The sequence below is a fragment of the Euphorbia lathyris genome, chromosome 9 (genome assembly GCF_963576675.1).
Source record: "Euphorbia lathyris chromosome 9, ddEupLath1.1, whole genome shotgun sequence".
Classification (NCBI taxonomy): domain Eukaryota; kingdom Viridiplantae; phylum Streptophyta; class Magnoliopsida; order Malpighiales; family Euphorbiaceae; genus Euphorbia; species Euphorbia lathyris.
The window spans coordinates 51970946-51984383 of record NC_088918.1 but is presented as its reverse complement, the minus strand read 5'-3'; the positions used below and the strand labels follow the sequence as shown (position 1 = coordinate 51984383).

Sequence of the window (13438 nt, the reverse complement as noted above, 5' to 3'; positions counted from 1 at the left end):
TCAAGAGATTAAGAGAGGAAGAAGAGAAATACATGGTGATGTGGAGAAATGGTGCAGATTTCACAAAATTTAAAGGAAGAGATGAAGATCAAACGTCTCGGAATCATTTGGAGGAAGAGCAACATTCGCGTAACCAGCACGGGGAAGGGAGGAAGATGAAAATGTAAGGGTATTTTGGAAAAGTCACACAAACATAGTCTAAACATGTATGTTAAGTAAGTGGGTTAAATATGTAAATGAGTCTCCAATTTGACCCAATATTATAATTTTCCCTTAAAAAAACTCCTAAAGTTAACTTTTTCAAAATGAAAGGTTTTAACCCAAAAAACTATTTCAAACCTCTGTTCGCCAAACAATACCATTAGAGATTTCTCTAAAATGTTCCAAATGCGTCGTTACCAAACAATTTCTCAGTTAAGATACCTCAAAATCTTACCTTAAGTACTCAATTCTTCATTATTTAATTTTCAATTAAAAAAACATAAAATAAAATCGACCCCTAAATTTCAGGGGCAAACAAGGGGATATAAAAACAACAATTACTGAAGCAAATTAGTGACATATCTAGAGAATGGTGGTTTTGGGAGAATGGAATAACACCTAAATTACACCATACTTCATACATACTTTTAAGCACAATATCCCTTCTGACCAACTACAGAAACCAAAAAGATGGTGCGTCAAAAAACCTAAGACATTCAGCTAACTAGGGACTTATGAAAAATGATGTCCATTCTTCTGTTGCCATGATAACGGTAAACTTTGTGAACCACGCCCTAATTCTTCCTTGGGTCTTTTAGGAATAGATTGAGACAATCTGGTACACAAAAACATTTAAATAAATAAATAATAATAATAAAAAGCAATATTTACAAAAAGGGAAACAATTATTACATATTCGTAATCACGTTCTTGACACTCATCATCTATGACAAGCTCGGCCTGATAAATTGTCCATTCAATATTAACACAGCTCAATTGTTCAAAAAGTGATGCGAAGCCTTATATATATATTATCGTAGTAGTCATCACACCAAAGGGATGTAGATATCCTTCAGTCCGTAAATATTTTGAGATTTGCCTTTAAGCCCCACTTTTACATTTTACCACAATAAGCTCACAGGCTTTTAATATAAACATTTCCAAGTAAAGACCAATGATATGTTTAAGTCCCTCTGATTCAGACAATAAATTAATGGTGAGCACAAAACACTTCTTATAACTCTTTGGTAATACTACAACGGGTAAAAGTGTATACAACTCTGAATTGAACCTCATTACTGTAATGATTTAAGACACGTAAAGTAAAGAAGTTTTCAACTTGAGTTCAAATGGCCAAATAACTTTCTGGTTATGCTAAGACGGCCAAATTATATATATTGAATCCACAAAATAAAATAACTACTTCTCTATTGTCACCTTGGTGAGTTCGCACGCTTGGGATGTTGCTGATTGACAAAATTAGAGGAAGTGGTCTCAGGTTCAACTTCAGCTTCCTGTTAATCATTTTTCAAGCACACAACATCAAACCAGCATTCAAGGAATACATACATTGAACTATGTGGTATTCAACAGATTCTAGGAAAACAGACAAGGCAGTTAACAGTTTTTCCCAATATGCAGACAATATTGGCATTCAAGGTTCAGTTTGTCCATTTCATAACTTATATTCACTTGCTTTAAAATACACAAAAATATGTGATTCAGCATGGCAATACTTGGATAATGGGTAGAACAAACAAGGGTCTGACCCCCCAAGTGCTTACCTTTTAAACAGGATTAAATGGAGTCTGCATAAGGCAGCAGTAGCAGACATGAAGCCAGCTCACTCCCTTCACTGTTTTTTAGCTTCCACGTGTTGGTGCAAGGCGAAATTCACAAGGAGTGGTCTCTCTTCAGATAACCAAAACCCCTCTAGAAATTTCTTGCTCACATACCCTTTACCCAAGCATCACCTATTGTTTTGGACAAGTAAATCAAATCAACAATCCAGTGCATCATAGAAAATTCCCCACCTCACTAGTACGTTCTTTAGTTAAACCAGCACCTTCTGGCTCCGTTTCACTTGATCCAGGATTGACTATGTCCCACAGAAATCCATTTTCATTCCTCAGTGATAGCTTATCAAAATCATGGTCCACCACACCAGAGTGAGGTGCAATATATGCTGCATATTTTTCTGAGAACAACAGACATATTCAACACCTGAGTATTAGTTAATACAGATCATTTTTTGCAGAGCACAATCAATAGGTAAGGAGCAAGAAAGAAGAATACACAATATCAAGATTGAAAACAATTATCTAGCACTGTCATCCTTAACACTATTCCGAGATTGCATTAACTAAATTGAAACTACCATACATATATGCAAAATATCCTGAAAAGATAACAGTCCTAGAAAAATCAGATCAGTAAATTATCTTACCTGCCAAGCTGTGCAAGGCATTTTCAGCTGCTTGTTGATGAGCATCCTTCCTAGTCTTACCCATACCAACACCTATCTTCTCACCAGTAAACAAAACCTGAATCAAATTTGTCAGGAAAATAAGTTTGTTGGAGCCCACAAAAGCAACAAAGGAAATAACTGGCATATCAGATTAATCCAGAGCTTTTTCCATCAAGTGAGGAGCATCCTATAGCCTCTTATAATTCTAAAACAAAACTGGAATTCAAGCAGAGCAACATAAAAGAAACAGGGACAGTTTTTGTGTTTACCTCTCAAGTTGATTCCGTACTAAATATCAAAAATATAAGGAAACAAACAAAAATGAGAAAAAAAATAGCAGAACTGATAAGAAAGCATAATTACAGAGTGCAATATATTTATCGCAATGTAGTACTGATGTAAGAACACTGTTAAGTCAATCAACCATCAAGCTAGTGGACATAATTTGTCACTATCTAAAAACAAGTTGTCAGCAATCGACTAGGTTTAATGATTTCAGGTTGCTATACAAACACTTCAATACACATAAAGCGGGTTAAATGCACCATGGGTCACTGAATTTATGTAGTTGCAACTCAAATATCTGACCGAAACAACACATGACATCGACGTATGCGCCACATGGCTATCACGTGTCGGTTATTTTTATGAAAAAATAAATAAAATTTAGTTTTTTTCCATAAAAATAACTGACACGTGGATGTCATGTGTCGTTTCGGTCAGATATCTGAGTTGACTCATACTGACATATCACCTACATCATCATTTCAATGCTTTTTAATCATTGAAATCATCAAAGTGACCTAATTGAGACAAAATTCAAAATTGAGTGATTTTATTGAGACAAATTGAAGTTGAGTAATCATTTTCATGAACAGCCCTGCGAAATTACCAAAAACTGAAAATTTGATCAAATATAAGAAATGGCAGGGAATGACATTGTTAACTGACCTCGACCGAGAATTGCAAGTCCTTACTTGTGCTTACAACAGATCTGAACTCAACCTACACATACATTGTGAACCTTGGTAAAAACAAACTACATGCAAAAGAAATCCAGGCCTGAGAAACTATATACCTTTGAGTTGCATCTTCTTCCAATTTCTTGCAGTACTCCAATAGACAAGTGAGATGGTAGAATGTTCAATTTCACAGCTTCAGTTTGAAGTTCTCTGCTATTGGATGAGACAGGATTCTGAGAAGTGCCAACCTCTACAAGATATTTCAATCAGCAATTAAACCATTTTCTACGCATAATTTGAAAGCACTAATAGCATGTACTTTATATTCAATTAATGTCATCTGCAAAACTCTCCTTTCTGCAGTGAATATAACAGCACCATTAAATAGGAACCAATTAACACAGCTAGCTCAAATTTTCCTTATGATCAATTGATCAAACACTTGAACTGAAGCAGCATATACTTATCTAGCTTGGAAGTTGAACCATCCTCAAATCATGCAGATAAATGTTAGGCTACATACTTATGCATCAACAAATTGGTCATCACTGCAATGGCATTAGTCCCAAAAGCTTGTTTACAATTTCAATTCAGTAGCCAAAAGCTTACTGCATGCAAGCCCAGAGACTAAGACACCAATTTTGTACCTTTTTGCCTCACCAAAGCAGCAGAGCCCTGAATATAGCAAAGGCAACTCTTAGGTCAGGTCGTGAGGTTGTTTTCAGACCACCATCTACTGCCTCCCCCACCAAATGGTCATACGCCAACCTCTCTCTCTCTCCCTCAGTGACTCTTCAACTTTCCTCTTTTTGTCACTATCTTTTTTCTTGGGAGGTACAAGATTCGTTTAAATATTTTTCCAGACTACTAGTGCAACCCAACATATTTGTTCTGTTTATGCATTGAAACATTGTAAGAAGAATTTTAGAAAGAAGGATAACTGACTAGCTGACCTGGCAACTAGTACCATTCTACAGCTAATATTGTAAAGCTGAAAATAACAACTTCACCAAAAGAATAACAAAAAACAGAAATAACTAACTTGAACAGGCTAAACCCCAAAATGGTCCTACTTCTTAATTCTCCTTTGATACGTAACAATTCCCCCCGCTTGAGAACATTCTTGACCCCAAGAATGGAAAAAATCTGGAAAGTGCTGGGTAATGGCATCAGTGTTCTCCCAAGTAGTCCAACGCAGACTGACAGGTCCATTGAATCAGAAGTCGAGGAACAGAAGTGTCTCCCACCAAGGCATTGCGTGAATTCAAGACCTTAAGAGGTTGAAGTGGAGGGTCATCATCCATGGGGGGAAGGGTGGTCACTGGAGAAGAAGATGGGTCAGGTTTCTTCTTCAAGAGGGAAACATGAAAAACTGGGTGCACCCGGCAAGAAGCGGGCAACTTGAGCTTGTGCAACTTTATCCACCCGTGCTTCCACTTGGAATGGTCCAAAGAACTTTGCTGAAAGTTTCTGAGATTGGCGAACAGCAAGTGAAGATTGCCTATAAGGTTGCACTTTGAGGAAAACCCAATCCCTTGGGCTGAAGTTCCTATCTGAACGATGGCAATCAGCAAATTGCTTCATGCGATTTTGAGCTTTAGCAAGGCAATCCTTCAAGGCTAAATTCATTTGGTGGCAAGATTGCAGCATATCCTCCACTGCAGCCACATCTGAAGTACAGAAGGAAGGATGGGCAAAGAGGGTACCATCCCATAAAGAGCTTGAAAGGAGCTGTTGTACCAATATTCAGCAAGACTCAGCCAACAAGCCCACTGTTTCGGAACCAGAAAACACATACTACGAAGGTACCACTCAAGACACTGATTCAATCTTTCGGTTTGGCCATCCATTTGACGATGATATGCGCTACTAAAAAGCAATTGAGTGCCAAGCAATTGCATGAATTCCCGCCAAAAAGTTCCAGTAAAGATCCGGTCACGGTCAGACACAATGGTGCGAGGCATGCCATGTAGCCTGAACACCTGATCAAGGAATGCTTGGGCCACTGTAGCGGCTGAAAAAAGGCGGCTGAAAAAGGATGCCGGAGGGGAATAAAGCGGCCAGATTTGGTCAATCTGTCTACCACCACGAAAATCGCATTGTAACCAGCCGATGTTGGAAGGCCCTCCACAAAGTCCATCGAGAGATCCTTCCAAGCAGAGTCCGGTATCGAAAGTGGTTGCAACAGCCCTATGGAGACAAAACCGCCACATTCCGTATTTTTTCTTGACCAACAGCACCGGCAAAGCATATGGACTGTTACTGGGACGTATAATTCCACTCTGGAACATCTCCTCGACCGGTTTCTCAATCTCATTTTTTTGGTGGGGGGAGTAACAGTAGGGACGAATGTTGACCGGGTCGGTGTTTTGCTTGAGAGGGATTGCATGATCGTGAGATCGTTTGGGGGGCAGGCTGATGGGTGGTTGAAATAGGTGGTGGTGGTCGTTGAGTAATTTTTGAATGGGATTGATGGAATCAGGATTAGGGTTAAGTGGAATGGTTGTGGAGTTTGGGTTTGGTTTTGGGTCTAGATTAGGGCCTGGGCCTGAGTTAGTGTGTAACACCATCAAAAACAATTTACTGGTCACCCCCCTTCCACCCTTTCAAAACCAATTTGTTAACAGAACGCAATGTCATCATCTTCAAACTCATCTCTTCACTGAGTCCCTTTATTTCGATCTGCTTACCATCCTTACTCACTAGCAACCGATTATTTTCAAAATCAAATGTCACCAGCGTGTGATGTCGCATCCAATCGGACCCCAGAATGATGTTGTAATCTCCTAATTCGAAAACTCGCAAGGTAAAACTGAACCGAGTATTTTGCATCGACCAGATGCAATCGGTGCACTTTCCTTTAAGCTTGAGAGTCGTATTGGTCAGGCCACCACCTAAGGCATTGGTGGAAACCAACATCTGTTCAGACTCCTCTGTGTCCTCCGTCGTAATTTCTGCTTCATCTGGACAGGACTCTTCTTACCCAGGCTTACCCTCTTCCTCCCTGTTATAGCCAACAATTTCTTCGTGGTACACTAATGCCCATGGAAATATCATCTCCACATTTCCAGCAAATTCTGGGAGTTCGCTTAATCATCTGTTGGGAATTGGTGGGTTTGTATTGGCCCATTGTTTTGTGGGAATGGGAGATCGGAAAGCAGGATTTGGATGAATTGCATCCAGAACATCCTTAAGATGTTTCTCCTCTAGTTTCGCCTGCTTTATTGCACCATACACATCCGTTGACCCATATGACCGGACGGTCGATCAAAGCTCTGGTTTCAGGCCAGCAATTAAACCCTTCATGTAAAATTTCTCAGTAAGTTCTGGATGTTCTTTCTCCAATTTGAGCTTGAGTTCTTCGAATCGATCCTATAGTCCTTCACCGTAGTGGCCTACCTTAGCTGCAAAAATTGTTCCACCACCTCATCCACCTCAGTTTCCTGGAATCGATGCTCCACCACTGTTACAAAATTTTCCTAGCTGATTCCCGGGTGAAACGGCAGCCAGTTCTTGTACCACTTCTCCGCCTTTCCTTGCATGAATAACCCAGCCAGTTCCATCTTTAGGCTATCTACTACTTGAAAAATCTGGAAATATTTCGCACATCTACTAGTCCAGTTTTCGACATCAGTTCCGTTGAAGGAAGGAAGGTCACACTTAGGTAAGAGCTTTTGGATTGTTGAAGGTTTGGTAAAAGAGGATTCACCTCCTTGGGTGATGGAAGGAGAACTACCCAGAATTCCTTTATTTGGATGAGATCTCGGGTTAGGTGTTTGGCTAGAATTTTGTGAAAAATCTGTGGAGGGTTGGATAAGTTTGGCTAAAGCAGTGACAGATCTGCGAACCAGATCTTCAAGGGATTGGTGAGCAGCTATCTGTTCCTTCCTGAAACTAGATTGATCCATAATAATGGAATCAATCCTTTGTTGTTGAGCAGCCTGAACGTCCTGAAACCGGCTCTCTGATGTTTGTTCCGAAATCTCCTGAAACTTGATGGTGAATTCTTTGAGCTGTAGTTCAATGGCGTCCATTGCTTCCTTAGTTCGTCGGGATGTTGCTCGTGTTTGTGGATAAGAATCGTTTATCATTCACCACTAGGCTAGAAGATGGTGATCTCTAATACCAATGTCAGATGTTAGGCTGACAGAAGAATTTTAGAAAGAATTAAGAAAGGTGAGAAAAAGATAGGAGAGTCGAGCAGAAGAGAATTGAGAGAGAAAGTTGTTATGAATTCTCATTGATACCTTTTCCCTTTACAACGCATGACATATAAAGAAGGATAATTGACTAGCTGACCTGACAACTAGTACCATTCTACAGCTAATATTCTAAAGCTGGAGCTAACAACTTCACTAACTTGAACAGGCTAAACCCCAAAATGGTCCTTCTACTTCTTAATTCTCCTTTGATAACAGATTAGCAAGGTGCTCTAAAATATCGATACCAACACATCCACACAACCAAAGCAGGCCCAGCCACATTGCAAAGTAAACATACAATTATTTAGGTACCAGAATACTACAGCAATTGACGGAATCACATGCCTGCCGGATGACTTCCAGAAGGATTTTGTTTTTGCATGTCATGTCCAGCAAATGCCTACAATGAGTAAAATCCCACTCACTTATAATGCTATGAAATGGTTTACAGTAAGAAACAAGTGTATTTGGCAAACCTCTTCTCCTCCTTTCCCCTGTGGCACATGTAAGACTGAACTCGTGGAAGCAGCTATTGTACTTGGAGCAAATGGATTCAGATGTGTCCGAAGCTTATCAGGCTTTAGTAAATCACTTTCCTGAGGAAATCCTGAAGGTCGATTGTTTAGATGTGTCCTACTGATATCTTCCTCCACCAACCATCCTCCCTGTGGCTGTATGGAAGCTGGCTGTATTGGTAAAGGAGCCCTAGATAAAATTGGAGGTTGACCTGAATTGTGAATCCTTAAATCTCGTCTCACAGGAGCTCCAAGCAAACTAGGTTCTGAAAGACAATCGTACTTATTAAGAACTTAAAAGTAGTATCAAGCACAAGAAAGAAAAAAATAAAAAACAAGGTGAAATTCATACTTTGTGAAGAAATAAATGTTGCTGAAGGCATTGGCCCAACAACATTTGGAATTAATGCAAGAGGTGGTTGGGTAGTTTCAGATCTCAACTCAGGGAAATTTGCCATAGAGTGATTAGCTGAGTCAGCAACATTCTTCACATCCTGATAAAGATAAGGAGAATGAAAGTGAAGTATCAAGTTACCATTGGATACACAAAAAAAACAACCCACGTGAATTCTAACAACGATCTTTTATATATATTATCTACCAATTTCGTGCAACAAAAAATCAATAGCAACATGAAACCTTTCTGCTCAGAAAAAAAAATCAGGCGAATTTCATCTCAGTATACAAGAACTTACCAATTGGTTCAATCTCCGTTCGACTTCAAAACCACTCATTCCTTCATTAAAAGGAGCGTTGTTATTGCCATTGGGAACAAAACCAGCATCCTACATATCAGGAAAAACAATAGGTTAACAAGGAAATATAATACAAAATTTACCAGCATCGAAGAGATGTAATTGGTTCAAATACCTCAGACATCATGTAGTTGCTTACATCAGGAGCAGGTGGTAAGTTTATCACTTCATCTTCATAGAAGACTTCAGAGATTCTTCGTATCAAACTCTCATCAAACTCCCTACACAATGCAATACATCACAACTGAGAAATGCAGTCCAGAATAATCAAATATCTTGCTAGATAAATTACTTGTGAAACGGCTCTTACTTGAAAAAACAACCTCTAACGTTGCATGCAACATTTCTTGCCACACACAGGACTGGAACAGCATTCGCTGTCTAAACATGAGTAACAGAGTTTGAGAAAGAGAATAACAAATATTGATAAATAAGTTCAGAAATAAGAAAACTACGTTTCTAGTACCTCTGCCTGAGGAGCATAATAGGGAGTAAATGCAGGTACTACATGCACTCGTGGTTGATCCTTCTCTTCCCAAACCTTTGATCGATCATCAATCACCATTGCCATTTTTGGATGGCACATGCCATCTTGAAAGACACTTGACAAGGATTTCCTGGAGCCTGAAATGGATTGCAGAAAGATTGAGAACGAGTAAAGAGCAAGGAGGACATCATTATTGAAAAACCACTACTCTAAACTGCAGACTACTTAATTTAATAGCTCCTATCCTCCTCATCAATTTGTTTAAATCCTTAGCATTAAAGACAATTTCATTTTAATCAAAGACAATTCCTGGCCCACAAGGCTCCAGAAAACAAGAAAACCAAAATACCAATTTATTTTCAATTCCACAAAATTCATACAATATTAAGGCTAAAATAAAACATGAAAATTGAAAAAAAAAAAAAAAAAAAAAAAAAAAAGACAATTCTGAACATCCTTTACTTGCCAGATTTAACGCAAACTACACGATCCTGCAGCTGCTTTGAAGCTATCAAATGCGACCCTGGGTCAAGAAGCCTCCACATTTCTAAGGCATAATCTCTTTCAGCCATGGTACAAACATAAACTTCAAAACGTTTGCGCCCTTTGGCAGTTAAATAACTACGCAAATCCTCCCAGGCAGGCCTCATTCTCACAAGCACACTGGTATCACGAATCTATACAAAAATAAATAAATAAGCAACAATACTTAAAAAGGAGACTGCTATACAACTCAGTTAAGTACATGCTAAGAAAAAATAATTGACAAGTGTCTGTAAAACATTTAATAGAAAGGACTCTTATAAACATAAATGATAAGCAAATCAGTACCTTGGCAATCATAAGTCCACCAAAATATACTTAGAATGAACACAAACAAAATTTAGTTAATGACGACCATGAATTCATGATCCATGAATTTGTCATATATTAATATGAATTGGGCCTTTAACTATCAACTTAGGTTTTTAGTTCAATTGGTTCCATGACATGGTATCATGACCTCTTTGACAAGTGATTAAGGGTTCGAATCCTGGCAACTTTATTTGTTGATTAAATTGCAGGACATGGTAATGCACACTTCAAGACATTTGCATGCGGGGTGTGTCAGATTTTAATATGAATTGGGCCTTTAACTATCAGCTTTAGTTCAATTGGTTCTATGACAGAATTCATATGCCTGGAATCTTGATATTTTATGGTTATTTCAATAGCATATGAAAATTTCTATTTCCTTTTGGGGACGGACAAGTATGGAAATTAGAATACGCAATCTACATTGATTACTGAGGAATAGCGAGAGAAAAATGGCGATCCATGCTCTAATCAACCTCCATTCTCTTTCCTTGAGATAAGTAAAAACACAAAACAAAAATCGCAAAAGTAGACTAATGGATATTTGTCTTTATACTTTACATACAACAGAAGTTGTATACACTGATAAAGAGCTCGAATATAGAAAACCAAGTTATAAAACGAGAATTTCTAGCTAGTGGAAGTAACTTATGTATACCAGGCGTCAAATTTCATACATTCCGAGTTCAAAATGATTTATGGTGCTCTTAGTTCTCTATAAGTCTTAACTTAAGATATACCTAATACTATCTTCTTTTTTTCCACTAGAATGCATTTTATGTAATCATCCTACTATATTGTCAATATATCCACGTCAAATAAACAACTTGCATTGGAGTACATAAAACATCGGAACAATTTCAACAAATAAACCTGATCCAGCAGATAATACCTCTGGATTTATGCGAGTGAGGACAATATTTCTATCTTGCAATCTAATCACAGGTCTGACAAGCCTGTCCTGGGTTTCAGGTGATGTTGGAACGTCCTCTAATTGAGCCTTCAACATTCTTCCATTATCCATAACAAAATCGCTCTCTGTATACTGCTTCAATAGCATCCTGTCATCCATATACCGCTTCATCTCAGCTGACATTCCAGATATCCTAACCGGATCAGTCTCACGTGCAATCCAAGCTCTAAGAACCTCAATCCTATCCTCAAATGACTTCATAGTGTTTGCAACAATAAGCGTCTCATCAAGATCAAACACAATAGCAAGACACCGCAAATTGAGCATGGCTAAGCACGAATTGTAAAGACCTTTTGCAACTTGAAAACACCAAAAGCATGGAAACTTCTTCTGCCTACTCGGCATTGCCACTAAGTGTATCTCCTCATCTCCAACCAACACAATCGCCGTCTGTAATAAACAAAATAATTCACCACATTCTCAACATTCACTAACCAAGAACAATCAAAGATACAACTACTAGATCAATCGATAAATCAATTGCAATTCAATGAATTTGAGCGATAGAGTGAAAATTGCAATTTCTACAGCATCTAACTGAAGACTAGCCAAAATAAAAACACTAAAAAATACAAAATGATTGAGGCCAAGACCTTGAATTCGTGGAAGCAAGAGGCGTGAAGGTTGATCAAATGAGGCTGCTCAACAGGAGATGATGATTCAAGCTTGCAACGTACAGAAAATGAAGAAATGGTTTGTAGTATAGAAAAAGGAGGACAACGCTCACTTTGTGATATCCGGTGGATCCGAATCTCGTTGTTTGGGAACTGAAATTTGTGTTCCATCACCGGAATAGCGTCAAGTTCACCCAAACAGAGCTCGCCGTGGTAGACGGCGGATTTAAACCCTAAACGACTCATTGAAAATCACTGGTAGTTTGAAATTAAGGACACAAAAATGAAGATAAAATGATAGGAGAGAAATGTGAGGAATTGAATTAAGAAAATTGCGGGAAAGAGATTCGCCGTTTCTTTTCCTTCCTTTTTTTTTAATTTCTCTCTATTTATAACACTTCGCTTAAATTTCTCTTTCTTTGGCCCCTTTAGACCTCTTTGGGCTCCCTCTCTCTCTCTCTCTCTCTCTCTCTCTCTCGCGCGCGCTCACCCCTCCTCTTCCCACCCTTCTTCGTCTTTGGGGTTTCAAATGGAGATATGGGGATCTGATTTTATAGGCGAAAATGTTGGTTAATATAATACCATTACTTTTGTCCTAATTTACAAAAGTACCTGATCGTACGGACATCTTGCCTGGGCTAGGAATTAAGGATAAATTGATCCCTAAAGTTTACATCCGGAATCATTGAAAATTGATAAATTTTAACAATTGTCGGGGATATAATCGGTTTTAATAATTAAAAAAAAAAAATTTATAAAATTTGATTTGATTTATCAAATTTTGCCGATTTAAACTTTAATTTACTAGCAAGTTTAAACTTCATTTTAACTCTTAATTCGAAAATTATAAAATTGAATCAAATGAGATTTTTTATATATTTCAACCTATTAAATTATTTCTTATCAAACTAAATATTTTTAAATTAATTTTCTAAAATATGTTTTTATATATATTATGATTTAACCAATTTTTCATTTCATTTTTTATCTTTTGTAATCTAATTTCAGTTTCATATATCAATATATGATCTATAAATTTCTTTGTTATATTAGTTTTGAGTATTTTAAATTAGTTTGCATCTTTATCGAACGAATTTACAAATTTTATCAACCCGATAGGTTCGCAGTTTACAATTTTGCTTAGCAGAAGAAGCAAATTTATGAAGTGCGAACCATCAGTTTCTTTTACTGCGAAGTAAAATCGTGAACTGCGAACTAGCAGTTTACAATTTTATTTAGCAGAAGAAACAAAGTCATGAATTGCGAGCCAGCAGTTTCTTCCACTACAAAGCAAAATAGTGAACTGTGAACCTATCGGGTTGATAATATATTTTTGGTTAAGTCATAATATATATACTAAGAGTATTTTGGAAAAATCACAAATAAATAATCGAGATATATAATGTATTGGATAATTGATCTAAATATTTAGATGGATCTCAAATTTATCCCAATTTTATAATTTTCCAATTAATAAAGAGAGCGGTCAGGTCAACACGTTGTAGACATGGCGTTTGATGTAGTAGGGTAAAAAAGGAAAGCCCGCTTCATTGTCGTTAGATCATTCATTGCTCCCAAATTAGGTTTCCATTTATACATATTATTTTCATGATATTGCTATATATA

At 37.6% G+C, this 13438-nt stretch overlaps 1 protein-coding gene across 2 annotated transcripts; it reads right to left on the bottom strand.

The window, feature by feature from the left end:
• Positions 1 to 447: 447 nt before the first annotated feature.
• Positions 448 to 12320, bottom strand: LOC136205431 (RNA polymerase II C-terminal domain phosphatase-like 2). Of its 2 annotated transcripts, XR_010675949.1 has the most exons (17): positions 11792 to 12320; positions 11118 to 11588; positions 9837 to 10047; positions 9350 to 9507; positions 9194 to 9264; positions 8999 to 9104; positions 8824 to 8913; positions 8481 to 8622; positions 8090 to 8394; positions 7959 to 8013; positions 3528 to 3661; positions 3401 to 3454; positions 2429 to 2525; positions 2048 to 2179; positions 1767 to 1955; positions 1420 to 1496; positions 757 to 817 (listed from the first exon to the last, which is right to left on the bottom strand). XR_010675949.1 is itself a non-coding variant. In XM_065996017.1 (16 exons), the coding sequence occupies exons 1-16, from the start codon at positions 12056 to 12058 to the stop codon at positions 715 to 717; spliced, it is 2505 nt and encodes an 834-aa protein (XP_065852089.1). In that variant the 5' UTR covers positions 12059 to 12320; the 3' UTR covers positions 448 to 714. The 2 variants fall into 2 exon arrangements, 1 of the variants encoding a protein (XP_065852089.1); XM_065996017.1 differs by lacking the exon at positions 1767 to 1955 and having other exon boundaries at positions 448 to 817; positions 2016 to 2179.
• Positions 12321 to 13438: the final 1118 nt, after the last annotated feature.